Genomic DNA, 20,000 nt, shown 5'->3' with positions numbered 1-20,000 from the left:
ATGAGTGTAGCAGTGGCTGCACTTGCTGCTAGCATCCTGATTAGCAGTGTGATCCACACGTTTTTAAACTGCAGGTAACATTAACCCACTGCTGTCAGACTCCATAGCAGTATAATCGTAGGTTATATACCTACCCATGTCTTGCAGTATTACATTATTCCATCAGATTGTAAATCAAGAGTTACAATCACTTACAAATACATTTGACCAAAATCAGAGTGGATTGGTACACCCGTCAAACGTGAAAATCTTGTATTTGTTCTTCTGAAATGTCCTATTATTTGTTTCGTATACACTCTGCATAATGCTCGGTTTATTTAGTTTCATTGATCTGTTTAGCACATTGAGTTTGTGCATGTGATTGTAAATTCAGCTTAACTTTTCGAGGAAAACCCTAGTCAAGTCAATTTGATTTCATTTAAAGGGGGCACCAGTGATGTCATCGAGGACACAGAATTCTTGTGTTGTGTTAATTATAGCTCAATGAAATGATAAGGTATCAGTCCCTATAAGACAAAGTATTGCTATATTTTCATCTACATAATTTCATGGAGCTGTAATTAACATAACACAAGGAATCGATGTCCCTGATGACATCACCGGTGGCCATATATTCAAACTAATCCACTCTGAATAAATGTCAAACTAAATGAACGAGTGCAAAAACCATTTAGAGTTTTTGGACGTGTGTGAGATCATGTGCAGAATAACTCTATTCTGGTGAAATGCCCCTTTAAGACGGCACTCCCTGTAGCCCCTCCCCGCCAGACACATGGCCCGGGTCAGGGTTTTTGTACGTTTTATCCCCCCCGCCCCCCCGGGCCTATCAATTAACTTCACTCACGTCAAACTTTTCACCTCAGCTGCTTCCCATTCAGGTGAGATACATACTCTACAGTATGCCTGGGAGTGAGGGATGGGTACATGTGTTTGGTTAACACCTGCCAGGAAGGCTGCCAGCAGGCAAGACGGCGCTGACTTTGAACTTTTCAAGTGGTGTGCCCCCCCCCCCCCCCCCACTGTCTTTTTATCTTTCTGTATCTCTGTAAACTCTCTGTCTCTCTCTCTCTCTCTCTCTCTCTCTCTCTCTCTCTCTCTCTCCATTTTCTCTTTCTCTTTTATGGGTTGTGGTGGGGTTGAGGCTTGGGGTTGGGTGTGTGTGTCTGTAGGGGGGGGGGGGGGTCAGGAGTGTGTTGAAGTGGTTTTGCAGGTGTGTCTTTATGGGTCTCCAGTGGGTCCCTGCGTGGGCAGGAAAAGACCACTGTCTAACCTCTGAGGCTGTGAAGTTGTTTTACATCCCAGTGTTCACTCAGAACACACCGGTACGGGGGGGTTAGGTTTCTGCACTCTCCTGCTCTTTTGCGTGGGCCAAGGCTGATAGCTTGTATGTATAAAGTGTACTCGCCGGATGAAAGCCATCCTGACTCTGATTATTCAATTCAATAGAACCCCCCCCCCCCCCCCCCTACTGTGCAGAAGACAGTTATACGGTTCAATACTAAATCATATCTAACAAAGATGGTCTCAGGCGGAGGTCTGTGGGACTGGATCCAGAGGGGAACCATTGACTAACACGTATCTATAGGGGGTCTTCCTCCATGGAAGAATGTTTGAGAACTTTTTCTTTCTGGTTTCATTCCAGCTGAGACTGTCTGGCTTTGCTCAAACAGAACATTTGTTTTCGTTATGACTGAGTCGTATGTTTCTGTTTGTGTGTCTGTTTTCATGAGATAGATACAGATAGATAGATAGATAGATAGATAGATAGATAGATAGATAGATAGATAGATAGATAGATAGATAGATAGATAGATAGATAGATAGATAGATAGATAGATAGATAGATAGATAGATAGATAGATAGATAGATAGATAGATAGATAGATAGATAGATAGATAGATAGATAGATAGATAGATATATGTTCTGTGTTTACTGGTATCTCTGCACACAGCAAACACAAAGGAGAACGGCAGGAGAATATTGCATTTACTGAATGTATAATAAGTTGTAGATTATTCATTATACATGTTTCGGCAGGTATTACATCCTGGAGAACAGGCCCAGGAACCTGTATGGGAAGGTGTGCCACTCCTGCCAGAATGCCCCACCCAACACCAGAGAATGTAAGATTAATCTTTTCTTTTTGACTGTTCCTTCTTTCCTTCCTTTATCTCACTATTTATCTCTCCCCCTCCCTCTCTCTTTCTCTCTCTCTTTTTTTCCATGATCTATCTTCACTGTTTTCATCATCAAAAACCCATGGTCTGAAATCAAGTCCAGAGTATCAATTGATTTCCTGTCTAAATGAAGGGAGATTAAAGGAATCAATACAAGAGGACCAGATCAAGCCTGTGTACAGTATATCACACTTCAGAGAATAGGAATAGTATCTAGTATGTATCACTCACTATACACCTCACTATGATTTATGAGCTAATCTGGTCTGAGATCAGCACTCCTACTTTAAGATGCGTGATGAATAGGCCCTGGACTTGGTTCCATCCACAGCGTAGCAGGATGCAGCTTAACCCCGCACTATGGAACTTGAAATATGAAAAAAGCTTGTATGTGCCACAAAATCCGTAAAAGGTCTTTGGTCTCATTTCACAGTGAAACAGTTTAAATGTAAAAACAGTGCTGAAAATCATGTTGTTGCTATTTTCCCCTATGCTCCATATCTAAAGACGGCGCTGTCTCACAAAACAGCCATAGGGTGCCAGTGTTGCATTGTGCAGCGTTAGGGTCCCAGTTTCTCTGGCTCCTGTCAGCAGGCCAGCGTCAGCCCTCCCCTCCCTGGCTCTGGTGGGATATCTGGCAGCTCATCTACAGTATAACCTCATTGATTACTCCACATACCTGACACTGCATTTGTGAGAGAGAGAGAGAGAGAGAGAGAGAGAGAGAGAGAGAGAGAGAGAGAGAGAGAGAGAGAGAGAGATAAGGTGAAAGAGAGTGTGTGTGTGTGTGTCTTTGTGTGAGAGAGTGAGTGTGTGTGGGAGAGAGAGAGAGAGAGAAGGTGAAAGAGAGTGTGTGTGTGTGTGTCTTTGTGTGAGAGAGTGAGTGTGTGTGGGAGAGAGAGAGAGAGAGAAGGTGAAAGAGAGTGTGTGTGTGTGTGTGTGTGTGTCTTTGTGTGAGAGAGTGAGTGTGTGTGGGAGAGAGAGAGAGAAGGTGAAAGAGAGTGTGTGTGTGTGTGTCTTTGTGTGAGAGAGTGAGTGTGTGTGGGAGAGAGAGAGAGAGAAGGTGACAGAGAGTGTGTGTGTGTGTGTCTTTGTGTGAGAGAGTGAGTGTGTGTGGGAGAGAGAGAGAGAAAGAAAGAGAGTGTGGCGCCAACTCAGTGACTCAGGCGTCGACCACATCTCAGGTCTTCTCTTACTTTCTCTCTGACAGGGAAATTCACTCACTTCTCTCTCTCTCTTTCTAACACACACACACACACACACACACACACACACACACACACACACACACACACACACACACACACACACACACACACACAAAGCCTTCACTCATATCTACGTCATTCCAAATCATATCTATCTCTACATCGTTATCCATATCTCTCTTATAGTCTGTACATCATATCCATAACTCATATTCTGCACGTCATTCATTATATCCATTACTCATATTCTGCACACCATTCGTCGTATCTATAACTCATTATGTACGACAGTGCTCCACTTATTTAATCTACTATCGTGTATAAATACTTTGTTAGATTAGGATTCTGATTATTTTAAGGCACTTCTTTATACTTATTATTTTTGTTTTGGTTACTCGACAGCAGCAATTGTAAATGTGCGTAATTGTGCGTGTGTTTGATTGTTTTCCATGTCTTGTGTGGTTGTGTGCGCATACCGTAATTCCTCTAATAGTAACCCCGGCTTGTATTTGTTTCAACTGTAGCGGGTACCAGGCTTGTATTAGGAGGAGGCCTGTATAAGAGGGAGGCCTATATTTCAAATTTTCAAACGGATCATAATGAATAAATCAACATTTTGTGTCAGTTTGAACCCAGTAAAATGTACTGGGTTCATTTATTGAAACCAAGTACTGTATGAAATAGTAAACAGTGCAATTACAGGTGGTCACTGGTCATTTCAACGTTTTCAAAGTGAAATCAAGTAACTAGCTCAGTATGCAGCTCAGTATATTAGTAACCCGGCTTGTATTAGGAGGCCGGCTTATAATTGCTTAGCTCAAGAGCGCACCCGGCCGTTAATAGAGACCCGGTTTGTATTTGAGACCCGGTTACTATTAGAGGAATTACGGTAGTTTCGTCTTGTGTGTGTGTGCGCTTGTGTATGAGTATGGCCATGTGAATGCTTGTGTGTGTGTGTAATAATAATAATAATAATAATAATAATAATAATAATAATAATTATATAGTCTATTTGTAGGGGCGCTTTATATTTGTGGAACACATCTCAAGGTGTGTGTGAGACAGGTAGCAGGCTGGTTATCTGTTCATGCGTCTGACTGCTTGGGGGAAACAACTCTCCAGGAGTCTGCTGGTCTGGGCCTTGAGGCTGCAGTACCGTTCGCCAGACGGCATCAGCTAAAATAGTTGTGGTTGGGCTCTTTGATAATCCTGTGGGCTTTGCCGACACACCACTCGTTGTATATATCCTGGATGGAGGGAAGCTCACATCCATTGATGTTTTCCGGGCTGTCCGCACGTCTCTCTGTGGCGATTTGCAGTCGACAGCAGAGCAGTTCCCACAGCAGGCGGCGTTGCGTTCAGCCAGTAGACGTTCTCGTAGGATCTGGGGCCCCAGCCGCCTGAGGTGAGAGAGGCTGTGCCTCACTGCTGTCGACCTCCCTCCTGTAGCTCACCATTCTATAGAGAACTAAGCTAGGACTCCATTGCTGTAGGCTAAAGGCCTCTGCATGCTACAGCAAATTCAAAGCAACTTCAACACAACATCGACAAAGCAACGGTGTTGCAGACACATTACCTTTATGCTTCTGCAAAATCAACGCGCAGCCTATGATGCAACAAAATGTACCCCGGATGTGCGGCTCGAGCGCGCCCAGCCCGCCTGAATACTTTGGGCAGCCGAAGGTGCGCACTCTAGCAATTACAAACGGATTTCCCTTCTCAACCATACATCGTTAGTAGTTTGTTTTCGCTTGTGTTCTTGTATATAGTGTAATATAGTTATATCGCCACATCAACCCAGTCCATCCCCATTGTTTCCCCAATCTCCTTCCACGAATTCATCGTCATAATGCTATCCTTGTAGTCTTTAGACCCGCTATTATATAAATGTTGGTACTTTCGGACCTCCTCTGCAATACGTTCCTGCATTTGATTCATTTTAAACAAACAATTAAACAAGTGTAATGAAACAATACACTAGCTATCGAGCTCCTGTCAGAAAGTTTTCTTTTGGTCTCGAGCTCCTGTCAGAAAGTTTTCTTTTGGTCTCGAGCCAGGAACACTAGAAGTGACAGACAGCCCCGCCCCCATTCACTACCAACCAATCACTGCTACGCAATACCAACGCAACGGGTCTTTAGATTAGATTTTGGACACAGGTACGCAACGCCCTCGCAACACAGTCTACAAGACTCTCTGCAACAAGCGCGCTGAAATCGTGCCGATGTTGTGTTGAAGTTGCTTTGAATTTGCTGTTGCATGCAGAGGCCTTAAGTCTCTCCATGTTGCAACGTGTCATTCTGTCAGTAAACTCCATCTTCAACCAAAGACGTTGTCCCGCCCTCTGTGAATAATCTGGTCAAATGATTCCACATTACTTTCCATCATCCAGTCTGTTAAGAGTTAAGCAGTCTACACACTATATGTCTTTACAAATCATATGCGCACTGTGCTGTTCACACACCACACGACTCAATCTGGGATCCTGGAGTCGCTGTGATGTTGTTGTGGTTTCAGACTACATGACTGATCGTCGATGGGGGTTTACACACTAAAATGTAATATCTTTCACCAGGAGGAATCCCTGACAACTCTTGTCTGGTCTCCAAACGACATTGTGTCACGAAAACACATGTGAGAAGTGACACAGGTTTTGGTCATGGAGGTAATTGTTTTGGTCAGATGACAGAAGACAGGGTTTTAGCGGTTTCTCTTTTTCTCTGAGAGAATGAGCTGTCATTCTTTCCTTGTCCGCGTCTCGTTTTCCACAGGGGCTATTTCCCAGATCTCCACCCATCCCATCATTTTCTTGTTCTGATTTAGACAAGACAGCTTTCAAATTGACAGCTCTTCAAGACAGAGTTTCTTCATTCTGTTTGCGGTCCCTCACTAGTTCAAAGTCAATGTAACTCAACCACAGCATAATGGTCTCTCTCTCTCTCTCTCTCTCTCTCTCTCTCTCTCTCTCTCTCGCTCTCTCGCTCTCTCTCTCTCTCTCTCTCTCTCTCTCTCTCTCTCTCTCTCTCTCTCTCTCTCTCTCTCTCTCACGTCTTATACTGTCATTGGCTATAGCTCATTGCTTGTCCCCATCAGGGTTCAGCTATTTAACATGCTAGATATCTGTCAGGCATCTGTGACACATCGGCGGGTCACTCGGTTGTGTCTTGGAACAGTTATTCTTCTCGTATTACATCACCCAGTGTGTAACCAGTTATTCTTCTCTTATTCCATCATCCAGTGTGTAACCAGTTATCCTTCTCGTATTACATCATCCAGTGTGTAACCAGTTATTCTTCTCTTATTACATCATCCAGTGTGTAACCAGTTATCCTTCTCGTATTACATCATCCAGTGTGTAACCAGTTATCCTTCTCGTATTACATCATCCAGTGTGTAACCAGTTATCCTTCTCGTATTACATCATCCAGTGTGTAACCAGTTATCCTTCTCGTATTACATCATCCAGTGTGTAACCAGTTATCCTTCTCTTATTACATCATCCAGTGTGTAACCAGTTATCCTTCTCGTATTACATCATCCAGTGTGTAACCAGTTATCCTTCTCGTATTACATCATCCAGTGTGTAACCAGTTATCCTTCTCGTATTACATCATCCAGTGTGTAACCAGTTATCCTTCTCGTATTACATCATCCAGTGTGTAACCAGTTATCCTTCTCGTATTACATCATCCAGTGTGTAACCAGTTATCCTTCTCGTATTACATCATCCAGTGTGTAACCAGTTATCCTTCTCGTATTCCATCATCCAGTCTGTTACCAGAGTTAATCTACTCTTACTCCCGCTCCATCATCTACTGCAGGGGTTCCCAAACTTTTCAGGCCGCGACCCCCAAATAACGGTGTCAGAGAGCCGCGACCCCCACTATTATAGGAGGTTAAAATTATTATTTATTTTTTTATTATTATTATTTTTTATAAATGGAAATGTATGGTTGAAACATGCAAACGTTCAAACGCACACACACTAATAAGCATTGGAGGCTTTTAACCAGGGCCGGACTGGGGAAATCATTCAGGCCAGGAAATATAGTGCAGAATATAGCCCCAGTGAATGAATGAATGAATGAATGAATGAATGAAAACTTTATTTAACAGATTGCAGAATGGGTACAATACAGTACAACTCAATACACACAATTGTTAAGGGGATGCAGACCAGAGAAAGACGTTTGTCTTGTTTACATCAGGGTCCCCCATTTTCAATTCATAGTGACATTTATGACATACACAACATACATGACATTTATGGCATAGGGACATACAGGTATTTAGTACTGATACATTTGTGACATAAACGGTATTCAAATATACAGTACTGTTAACCATTGATCCTGACAGAGTATATACATATGATGGGGAGGGGACTGTACATTAGGAGGGGGTGGGTGGGTGGGAGAGAAATATACATACGGTGGGGAGGAGACTGTACATTTGGAGGGGGTGGGTGGGTGGGGGAGGAGACTGTACATTTGGAGGGGGTGGGTGGGTGGGGGAGGAGACTGCACATTTGGAGGGGGTGGGTGGGTGGGTGGGAGAGAAATATACATACGGCAGGGAGAGAATATATACATGCGGTGGGGAGGGGACTGTCTATTAGGAGGGGGTGGGGGGTTTGGACATTTACGGTGGCCAGTTTCGAATTGCAGCCTCCCGTAGGTGCTCTTTAAGAGCAGTTTTGAATGTGGGTAGGGATTCACATTCCTTTACAGCTTTGGGTAGGGCGTTTAACTGTTTTAACCATGTAGTGTAGCACTTTGGGATCCCAGTGAACAAAAAGTGCATTACAAATCCAATCTATTATTATTATTATTATTATTATTATTATTATTATTATTATTATTATTATTATTATTATTATTATTATTATTATTATTATTATTATTATGTGTGGCTGCCGCCCTGGCGGACATCTGTGCTCTACTGAGTGCACCTTTCTAGTCTAGAGAGAGAGCGCTGATTCCCCGTAGCTGAGCAGGGTTGCATTTTGTCAACACAAGTTGGAACCCTGGAGGAAGCGATATAAGGAAACGAATTGCTCCGCTAATCGCTCATGTTGACCCCGCCCCCAAGTCGCTCACCGCTCACCTTGAATCGAGCGCTCCCTGCTCCCCGCGCCACATCGCTCGGCAGATTTAATTTTTTTTGGAGCATGGTGTAAATTAGCTCAAACTACAACAGTCTACACCCCCTGGGCCCCTTAACAATTGTTTGTATTGAGCCGCATTGTAATTGTACCCATTCTGCAATGTTAAATAACGTTGTTTATCCATTCACTAGCTCTATTAAGCGATGATAGCTAGCCTAGCCACAATGCTATGGTCGCTGCCATTAACGTTAGCATGTAAGCTAACAACAACAACAATGGCGTCAAAACTTTTTCTAACAGGATGTGAGTGACAAAGCCTGAACAGGATATCACAGGTTCACCCTTCTCATTGGTTGAAAATGGCCTTCATGTTTGTACATCGCCATCTGTTGCTTTGGCATTGTACTACATGTATATTACATCAGTGTTAAACCACTGTGAGCGGCCTGGAGGGAGTGGATTGGAGCGGAGGAGAAGCGGTAGATGCAGTGTATTTTGTTAGCCGCCAGGTGGCGGGCAGACCTTAAATTCTAATCGCCAAAGAATAAATCTACAAGTCAATGGCGCTGGGCGTGTAACTATTTTGTACCCTGTGTGTAATGATAGTTTGTTATCAGCGAGCCATATGCAGATTTTGCCTAGTTCCAAGCTGAGGGTTTTTTCAACCTGCAACTTGTTCTTGTCAGAGACCAGCAGGGCTGAGTCGTCCGCGAACAGGAACAAGTTGCAGTCACAGGCTGACGACATGTCATTTGCATAAATTAGGAACAGTAGCGGTCCTAGTATGCTTCCTTGTGGAACACCACAGCTCACTGTGAGGGGGGGGGGGGGGGGTAGCTCACTGTGAGGGGTATTGTCTTGTAGTGTTTCTCTGTATCCACTTTTTAAGCAGGGGGTCTGGGGGTCCCCCACCAGGAAATAGTTTTGTTACAAATACTTAATTTCCTGCATTCTGGTGCAGGAATTTTTTTATTTGTACCCTTTAAATGCCAGTGTTTGTGATGGCATCACAAATTATTGTTAGAAACCGGCTAGCATATGTATGATTAGCAACAACACTTATTTTGATGGATTTTCTGTTTTTTTGTAATGTCAGATTGAAAAAAATACAATATTTTATTCAACTTCAGCCCTGATCATAACACCACATATTCATTTGATAATTCTAACCCTTTAAATGCCAGTGTGTGTGATGGCATATATTTGCAATATATCAAATGCAAAGTAGATTTTTCTGGGGGGATTATTACAGGCTAGCATGTGTCAATGATTAGCAACAACAGTTTTTTGTAAGGGTCCCGCCTCCACCAATCACATGCGGCTCCCTTTGTGTGTGTGTGAGAGAGCAAGAGAGAGAGAGAGAGAGATAGTTCTCCAACTTGTGTGAGTTGCAATGATCTCCTGGTTGTTCCCCATCTAGGTTATCTAACTATTGCGCTGCTGCAACTAGAAACACTGGCCTGGCCTGCTTCTAAGTTCAGTGGCCTGACTGCATTAAAAAAATTAAAAAATAAATATTTTTTCGATATATATAAACATATATATATATATTTTTTTAAATCATCTGGCGACCCCCACTTTGGGAACCCCTGATCTACTGCACTAGTGTGACTTATTTCGGGTGTGTCACTTATTTCTTATGAAGACCTTCCCATTGAAAACTGAATTTAGTGGGAACATTTAAAACATTTTGGTCATAAAGGCCTTCGTCAAGGTTGTTTCTTCTTATCTGTTTAGACACAAACCCTCTCCTCTCTCAGTGGAATAATAGACATCTCGTTTCAAAGGAAACTGACATAATGCCATTGGCTATACACCCGCATGTCAGGCGTGAGGTCCTACTGAGGTTAAGGTTGTTGTATACATTAAAGCTCTAGCAGATAAGAATGTTTTGTTTGAATTTTGCTCTAAAACATAATGTGGCTTAATGTGGATGCACTGGCTCAGAGTATACTGTGAGTGAGTTTCATTGAAGTGTAGCAGCAGTGCAGAGATAGTCCATCTTGCCCGTCTAACCAATCAGAGAAGCCCAAAAGGATTATGGTCAATAAGCATGTAATTCAATGATTGAGTCTAAATGGTCCTCACTTGTATTAATTTGCATTAATTTGTATGGACTGTTGCGAGTGCTGCCGTGCACTCGTGCGTGGGTTGACTAGGTGGCGAAAAGAGTGATAATACAAGCTGTCACATTGTAAGCCAGCGGTGGTATAATGGCGTTTGATTGCTGTGCCCCAACTGCCCCCTCACTGATTACTGCTCTAGGAATTGTTTTATGGCCAATCATTGCTCCAAACACCCAAATTTGTTATTGGAGGATCCGGAAACGAATGACCTTGTTATCGAGTCATATTTAATGACTTGCGTTTTGAAATATGAAGCCTGGGCGTGTGCTGAGGGTGTGAAGGAGACAAGATGAGTGGAGAGGTGGAGGAGGAGAAGAGAGTGTGTACCGACAAACTCAGAGTTTTCAACAGTGCTCTAATTGTTTCTGCCAGGCATTGGGAATGAGTGATTGAATGCGGGAGGGGAGAAGAGAAAAACACAGAGTGGTAGAGATAGATGGATAAATAAATACAGTGAGGGTGAATGAATGAAGAGTTGGGCACGAAGACGGGCTGTGTTACATTTTTAATTAAACCTCTTATTTTTTCTTTTTTTTAACGAGAACTGCAAAACAACCACGACCCAGAAAAACGCAGCTCGGAGCGCTCGTCCAGAGTTACTCGCTCGGGGGTGAAGGCAGGCTGACACTCGTCGTGTAATCTGTAAATCACCCCGGCTCCTGCCTAGCTCCCAGCGGAGGCCCGACGCTTGCGATAATTAAAAGTTCAGTGGGTATGAGAAAGATGATTAGCGTGTCACTGCTTGCGCTACTCTTTGGCACAGAGACGAGTCTGTAGGCATCTCTAGGTTTCCTGCGTCTCCTTTTTGCAGACATTCATCAACTGCAGAAAGGTGCCAATCTGTCCCGATCAGCCGCGTACACCCTCGGATACACGTGCTCCTAGATCAGCCTCGGATACACGTGCTCCTAGATCAGCCTCGGATACACGTGCTCCTAGATCAGCCTCGGATACACGCGCTCCTAGATCAGCCTCGGATACACGTGCTCCTAGATCAGCCTCGGATACACGTGCTCCTAGATCAGCCTCGGATACACGTGCTCCTAGATCAGCCTCGGATACACGTGCTCCTAGATCAGCCTCGGATACACGTGCTCCTAGATCAGCCTCGGATACACGTGCTCCTAGATCAGCCTCGGATACACGTGCTCCTAGATCAGCCTCGGATACACGTGCTCCTAGATCAGCCTCGGATACACGTGCTCCTAGATCAGCCTCGGATACACGTGCTCCTAGATCAGCCTCGGATACACGTGCTCCTAGATCAGCCTCGGATACACGTGCTCCTAGATTGTCATTACGCTGCATGGTGGTAGACAGTAAAATGCTCACTCTTCAAATCAATTTCATGTCTCACTCAAGGCAGTGGGTGAGATAAATGAAGGCTTCCAACACTATTTTGATACAGATAGTATAGAGAATAAATACAGTAGGCTAACATTACACATGGTTTCATCAGCTCTGAGAAGGTTGTGCAAACACAGAGTTGGCTAAACGCCACAAACTGGTGATGTTGTTTTGCACTTTTTTCCATTGAAGTGACATTATGGGAAATGCTTACAAATGCTTACCATCTTCTCCAGATTCAGACAAGAAGGTAGATACCAATATCCTCTCTGTGCGTTCAGTAGAAAGCTATCCGGCTGCAAGCTAGCCTAGCTTAGCACAAATTAATGGAAGCTGATACGAACCACTAGCCTAGTTTAAAACTCCGGGAGAGGTGTTTTTGGCCAACAGCTAGGCTAGCAGTCCATATTCGCTTCCATTCATTTGTGCTAAGCTAGGCTAGCTTGCAGACGGATAGCTTTCTATTGAACGCACAGGAGAGGAAATTGGTATCTATCTTTTTGTCTGACTCTGGAGAAAACGGTAAGCGCATTTCCCATACTGTCGGCGTGTTCCTTTAAGTTGAATGTCTTTGTATGAAATAGAATACAATAAAACAAAAAAAAATCATATGTAAGGGATTTACATAATGGAACTATTGTCACATCACAAGGGTATTATAACTCATGCACCTCGTTAGGTTTACGCAGGCAGGAAGTGTCTTGTTGTTTTTAGCCATGGTGCTCTGTGGTTCCAGGGTCTCCTCTCAGTTTGTTTGGACTTCAGTAAACTGGGTAGCAGATTTTGGGGGGAAAAGAGACTATAGGCTATAGGAATTATCAGGCTCTGTTTGCTGTCAGCCCGGGTGTGTTTGTGTTGCGAATGCTGCCCGCGAGACGTGATTAAGTTGTGGAATCACGCTCGACTAAACAGAAATCCAGAATCGTCTAACCAGAGAACGTAAACAATCACCCCGAGTACTGATGTCTGTTACCACAGCGTGCTGGAGTTTCTGTGTGTGTGCGTGTGTGTGCACACGCGTGCGTGTAATGGACGACGCGGAGCGTTGAGGCCATGGGAAGCAGAAGGGCATCAGCTTAGTGGGATAAAACACTGATTAAAGAGCTTGATTTATGAGCTGCCAGAAGTTTACAGCTCCATTGGGAATGAGCAAAACAACCGATCAACAACCCAGAGAGAGAGAGAGGGGGGGGGGGGGGGAGACAGAGAAAGAGGGAGAGGGAAAGAGAGAGTTAATAATAGAGCTAAAGGGTGGCTAAGGGGTGGTTGAAAGTGAAAGGCAGCGATGAGGAGGGTTGATTAAGAGTTGCTTCATGCGTCAGGCTCCTAAAGCCACATGTCCCATATATACTGGTGGTTTATTCTGGTGGAAGGGTTAGTGTTAGGGTTAGTTTACTCTGGTGTTAGGGTTAGGGTTAGTTTACTCTGGTGTAGGGTTGCACGGTATACCGGTATTAGTATAGTACCGCGGTACTAGAGTGTTCGAAATGATACTATACTGCGTTTGGGGAAAAAACTGTACTTTTTTATTTGTTTATTTATTCATTTATGCATGCGAATGCCTTCCTATTGGAGCACAGCGCTGCTGTCAGTGGTGACGTTGCGCTAGTTTACCGGAAGCAACCTTCTGGAATGAAGAACAACAAACTCTAGTTGAGACGAGAGCTGGCATGGCTCGTCCAACGAATGTTGGCATCGGTGGCATGGGGTCATCCCTATGTTCCCCGGGTTCTATGTTCCCCGTTTTTTTTTTTTTTTAATAAAATGTTCTATGTTCCCCCTATGTTCCCCGGGTTCTATGTTCCCCCGGTAGCGAGTGGAGATAGTGACTTATTATGTTTCCCCAAGCCTATTCCAAAGATAGTCACTTTTATAGATAATTCATTTGTATCTCAACGGAGTCACGGATCTAGTCGGGCCACGTAGCATTATGACGACAAAAATCGAATACAATAAACGAGTGTAAAGCAAATAATTTAAAACAACGAAGTTTAGCCTATTAAATCGTTTTTATAAGCGTTTGTTTTTATTTGCTGGATAATTCATTTGTATCTCAACGGAGTCACGGATCTAGTCGGGCCATGTAGCATTATGACGACAAAAATCGAATCCAATAAACGAGTATAAAGTAAATTTAAAACAACGAAGTTTAGCCTATTAAATCGTTTTTATAAGCTTATTTGTGTGTGTGTTGTGTGTGTTGTGTGTGCGTGTGTGCGTGCGCGTGTGTGCGGGCCACGTAGCATTATGACGACAAAAATCGAATACAATAAACAGTGTAAAGCAAATAATTAAGCGTTTGTTTTTATTTGCTGGATAATTCATTTGTATCTCAACGGAGTCACGGATCTAGTCGGGCCATGTTGTAACGCTCCAAGATCAACTCATGCCTGGGAGAGAGAATGTCCCAGGCAGAGAGCCACCAGCGGCCACCTGCAGACAATGCATTCAGCCCTGAACATGTTGGTTCAAATCAATAACGTCCTAATGTGGCAATTAGCGTCCTTATTACAAGTGTTGTCTGTTTAGGTTTGTTCTGTGTTAGTATTCTTATTCTGTGTTTTGGTATTTAGCCTGTGTGTGTTCTTTGATGGTTGTATTGTATTTTGTATTGTATCAGTTCTAGTGTGTCTTCCCCCAGCTGTTGATCGTTGGTAATCATTGTTAATTAGGTTGAGTATATTAGGTTGTCCTGTTCCCACTTCTGTGGTAGCGTCATACCTAGGGATGGGAATCGAAAACCTAATTGGCAGATGCCTGGAACCGTGTGCCTCCCGTGACTTTCGATTCCCTTATCGCTGCCAGGTTTTCAAAACAACGTTAGCGTTAGCATGTAGCCATGGCAGACTTATTTGATTCCTTAAGGGCTCGAAATTGCCTGGATTTTGGTAATATGCTCCCGAAATGCTCCCGCTGTTTGGCTACTTCTATGTGCAGTGAAAACTACTTGAATGCTTCAGAACCTAGTCATTGATTTAGGTCAGGGTGAGCTAAAATTAGCCGCGGAGCTAACGCTATCTAGCGTGAGCTAACGCTATTTAATCAAGCTCACAAAGAGAGATAAACAGCTGACAGCGGATAGTACAGGTACAAATACAATAAAACAGCAGGTGGGGGCTGTTGTGTAAACCTTGTACTCTTTAGTTCACATATAATAAGAGCTGCAGTGTTTATTTACAAGTCTACACTGTAAGCCAGGAAGTACCATGGTGGTGCATCATACAAATGTGTCCGTGTAGCAACACAAGCCAATACCTTAAAGGACAGGGGCCCGGGGAGGGAGCTCTGTCTCTGTGTGTGTGTGTGTGTGTGTGTGTGTGTGTGTGTGTGTGTGTGTGTGTGTGTGTGTGTGTGTGTGTGTGTGTGTGTGTGTGTGTGTGTGTGTGTGTGTGTGTGTGTGTGTGTGTGTGTGTGTGTGTGTGTGTGTGTGTGTGTGTGTGTGTGTGTGTGTGTGTGTGTGTGTGTGTGTGTGTGTGTGTGTGTGTGTGTGTGTGTGTGTGTGTGTGTGTGTGTGTGTGTGTGTGTGTGTGTGTGTGTGTGTGTGTGTGTGTGTGTGTGTGTGTGTGTGTGTGTGTGTGTGTGTGTGTGTGTGTGTGTGTGTGTGTGTGTGTGTGTGTGTGTGTGTGTGTGTGTGTGTGTGTGTGTGTGTGTGTGTGTGTGTGTGTGTGTGTGTGTGTGTGTGTGTGTGTGTGTGTGTGTGTGTGTGAGAGACAGAAGTCGGCGGAATAACAACCTGTTATTCAATAGATTAAATTAGTTTAAGAATAAAAAAATAAATACATTTTAAGAGAATCTCAAATACATTCTTTTATTTAAGTGTAGGCTATAGTTAATGTTTTATTTTTTTACAGTTTTTGTATTTTTCTGACATGGGGGCTCAACAATAAATGACAATCAGAAATGTCAAGTTGCATGTTGTTATTCTAACCAGCTTAGACCCCTACGCTCTGCATCTTCTGGCCGCCTCAGACCTACTCCTATCCAAGCTCCGGGAGGGTCATCAAAGAGAAGTCGCCTATTCTCAGTCCTTGCCCCACAATGGTGGAATGAACTACCCACCCCAGTTAGGACAGCCGAATCACGTCCAATCTTTCGCCGTCGACTAAAGACGCACTTCTTCAACCATTATCTGAATAAAAAAAAATATATCTAACCCTAACTAACCGTACTGTCATGCACTTGTCCTAATAAACTAACCTACACTGTAGCACTCAACACTTTGATGAACATTGTTGCTCAGCTGATAGAGTTGTGCCCTTCCTGATGGCTTGTCGTACAGAACTTGTAAGTCGCTTTGGATAAAAGCGTCAGCTAAATGACTAAATGTAAATGTAGTTCTGTTGCATTTCCAATTTATTTATGTAAATTATAAATTGATCAGGTATCGATAAGGGTATCGATAAAGAATCGAATCGATAAGCAGAATCGATAATGGAATCGTATCGATAAAATCCTATCAATTCCCATCCCTAGTCATACCTCCGTGTTACCCGTTCATTGTACCTTGCTGTCATCTACCTTGCCCTGCTGTTGTATTTAGAGTCAGTAAGTGATTTAGTATTCTGTTTTTGTCATCTTTGTTTTCGTATCTCAGTCCGTGTTTATAGTTAGCGCCAGCGCCGCTGTGCCCTTTTGTTTTGTATGATATATATTTCCTGCCTTGCTCTTGCCTTGAGTTCTATATTAAAGAACACCGTTGAGAAGAGTAACCACCGTCTCCTTTGTACTTCTAACCGCATATTGGGTCCTTCTTCATGCCGAATCGTAACACCATGTAGCATTATGATGACAAAAATCGAATCCAATAAATGAGTATAAAGTAAATTTAAAACAACGAAGTTTAGCCTATTAAATCGTTTTTATAAGCGTTCGTTCTTATTTGTGTGTGTGTGTGTGTGTTGTGTGTGCGTGTGTGCGTGTGTGCGTGCGTGTGTGCGTGCATGCGCGTGTGTGTGGGACACAGTGCAGCCTTCGTTCTACAAGACAATTGTGCTCAGATATACAGCCGGCATCGGAGACGCGTTTTACGCAAACTGAGGTAGAGACTGTACGCACGCTCCCCAATAACAGTGCATGTGTGTGTGTGTGCGTTTGTGTGTGTGTGTTTGCGTGCGTGCGGAGCCGCGTTTTACGCAAACTGAGGTAGAGACTGTACGCACGCACGCTCCGCAATAACAGTGCATCTGGCCGCTGGCGTGAGCTTCTTCCGTCCTGACTCCTGACTGTTCTTTCATAATTTTCTGATGACAACAACAACACTTACAGGACCTGGTGTGTGTGTGCGTGTGTGTGTGTGTGTGTGTGTGTGTGTGTGTGTGTGTGTGTGTTGCGTGCGTGGGTGTGTGTGCGTTTGTGTGTTTGCGCGTGTGTGTGTGTGAGTCTGTCAGCTGACTCTTCCCCTGTGCATCAATAAGACATCGATCACACTGACGGTATCGGGACATCAAGGTGGATCAATGGATGCGTGCAGCTGATCTGGGGCCCACAACAACACGATGATTGCAGGGATGATTTCAATCGTTCCCAATATTAAAAAGGCAGTACCTGAATCAGTAATTGCAGCAAATAACCCATCTGTTGTTGTATTGCCTATAAAGGATAGTACTGTCTACCTATTGTCTACATAAAGTATTGTACCATACATACTGTCTACATACAGTATATTACTGTACATAATGTCTACATAAAGTATATTACTGTACATAATTATTACTGTACATAATGTCTACATAAAGTATATTACTGTACATACTGTCTACATACAGTATATTACTGTACATACTATCTACATAAAGTATTGTACATACTGTCTACATACTGTCCTGTCTACACTCTCTGCATAACGTATTGTACTGTACATACTGTCTACATACAGTATATTACTGTACATAATGTCTACATAAAGTATATTACTGTACATAATGTCTACATAAAGTATATTACTGTACATACTGTCTACATACAGTATATTACTGTACATACTATCTACATAAAGTATTGTACATACTGTCCTGTCTACAGATGGGTTATTTGCTGCAATTACTGATTCAGGTACTGCCTTTTTAATATTGAGAACGATTGAAATCATCCCTGCAATCATCGTGTTGTTTTGGGCCCCAGATCAGCTGCACGCATCCATTGATCCACCTTGATGTCCCGATACCGTCAGTGTGATCGATGTCTTATTGATGCACAGGGGAAGAGTCAGCTGACAGACTCACACACACACACACGCGCAAACACACAAACACACACACACCCACGCACGCAAACACACACACACGCACACACACACCAGGTCCTGTAAGTGTTGTTGTTGTCATCAGAAAATTATGAAAGAACAGTCAGGAGTCAGGACGGAAGAAGCTCACGCCAGCGGCCAGATGCACTGTTATTGCGGAGCGTGCGTGCGTACAGTCTCTACCTCAGTTTGCGTAAAACGCGGCTCCGCACGCACGCGAACACACACACACAAACGCACACACACACACATGCACTGTTATTGGGGAGCGTGCGTGCATACAGTCTCTACCTCAGTATGCGTAAAACGCGTCTCCGATGCCGGCTGTATATCTGAGCACAATTGTCTTGTAGAACGAGGGCTGCACTGTGTCCCACACACACGCGCGCACGCACACACACGCACACACACACACACACAAATAAGAACGAACGCTTATAAAAACGATTTAATAGGCTAAACTTTGTTGTTTTAAATTTACTTTATACTCGTTTATTGGATTCGATTTTTGTCGTCATAATGCTACATGGCCCGACTAGATCCGTGACTCCGTTGAGATACAAATGAATTATCCAGCAAATAAAAACAAACGCTTAATTATTTGCTTTACACTGTTTATTGTATTCGATTTTTGTCGTCATAATGCTACGTGGCCCACGCGCGCGCGCACGCACACACACACACACACACACACGCACACACGCACGCATACACACACACACACAACACACACACACACACAAATAAGAACAAACGCTTATAAAAACTATTTAATAGGCTAAACTTTGTTGTTTTAAATTTACTTTATACTCGTTTATTGGATTCGATTTTTGTCGTCATAATGCTACATGGCCCGACTAGATCCGTGACTCCGTTGAGATACAAATGAATTATCCAGCAAATAAAAACAAACGCTTATAGAAACGATTTAATAGGCTAAACTTCGTTGTTTTAAATTATTTGCTTTACACTGTTTATTGTATTCGATTTTTGTCGTCATAATGCTACGTGGCCTGACTAGATCCGTGACTCCGTTGAGATACAAATGAATTATCTATAAAAGTGACTATCTTTGGAATAGGCTTGGGGAAACATAATAAGTCACTATCTCCACTCGCTACCGGGCTTTGTGGCTACCGGGGAACATAACATAGGGGGAACATAGGGGGAACATAGAACCCGGGGAACTTAGAACCCGGGGAACATAGAACCTTTTATTAAAAAAAAAAAAAGCGGGGAACATAGAACCCGGGGAACATAGAACCCGGGGAACATAGACATGTTCCCGGTGGCATGACTGCAGTGCTGATAGGAGCTACTGTGGCACGTGGCGTTGGTTGTCGTGGCCATCGGCAGTCGCAGTGAGGATCTTTGTTGATTGACGTTGGCTGGCTAGCTTTGACTAGAGTTGTAGTTCGCTGGCTATATGGGCTGGCGTTGGCCGAGTTTGCTCTATGCGGGGTGTGCTAGCTAACGTTAATCAATAAAGATCCTCACTGCGATTAGTTAGTTATCATAACCATCGGCAGTCGCGGTGAGGATCTTTGTTGATTAGCGTTGGCTGGCTAGCACATTTTGCATGGGGTGAACTCGGCTGGCGTTGGCTTGTATAGCTGGCGAGCTAGCTAGCTGGCGTTGGTCGATGGAGATCCTCACTGCGATTGTCGATGGTTGTGGTGGCTGGCGTTGCGTGCTGCAGTGGCTCCTGTCAGTGCTGTGGTCATGCCGTTGATGCCAACATTCGTTGGATGAGCTATGCTGGCTCTCGTGACTACAGTTCCTTATACGAGCA

At 43.6% G+C, this 20,000-nt stretch overlaps 1 protein-coding gene across 2 annotated transcripts in view; it reads left to right on the top strand.

The window, feature by feature from the left end:
• edar (ectodysplasin A receptor) overlaps positions 1-20,000 on the top strand; it is a 222,303-nt gene that overhangs the window by 173,374 nt on the left and 28,929 nt on the right. For both annotated transcript variants that reach the window (XM_084311564.1, XM_084311563.1), the window contains exon 5: positions 2,040-2,125. In XM_084311564.1, coding sequence (XP_084167690.1) covers positions 2,040-2,125 — 86 coding nt within the window. The remainder of the gene's footprint in view (positions 1-2,039; positions 2,126-20,000) is intronic.

Source organism: Notolepis coatsorum (assembly GCF_963971535.1).
Source record: "Notolepis coatsorum genome assembly, chromosome: 3".
Lineage (NCBI taxonomy): Eukaryota > Metazoa > Chordata > Actinopteri > Aulopiformes > Paralepididae > Notolepis > Notolepis coatsorum.
This window is presented reverse-complemented; position numbering and strand designations above follow the sequence as displayed.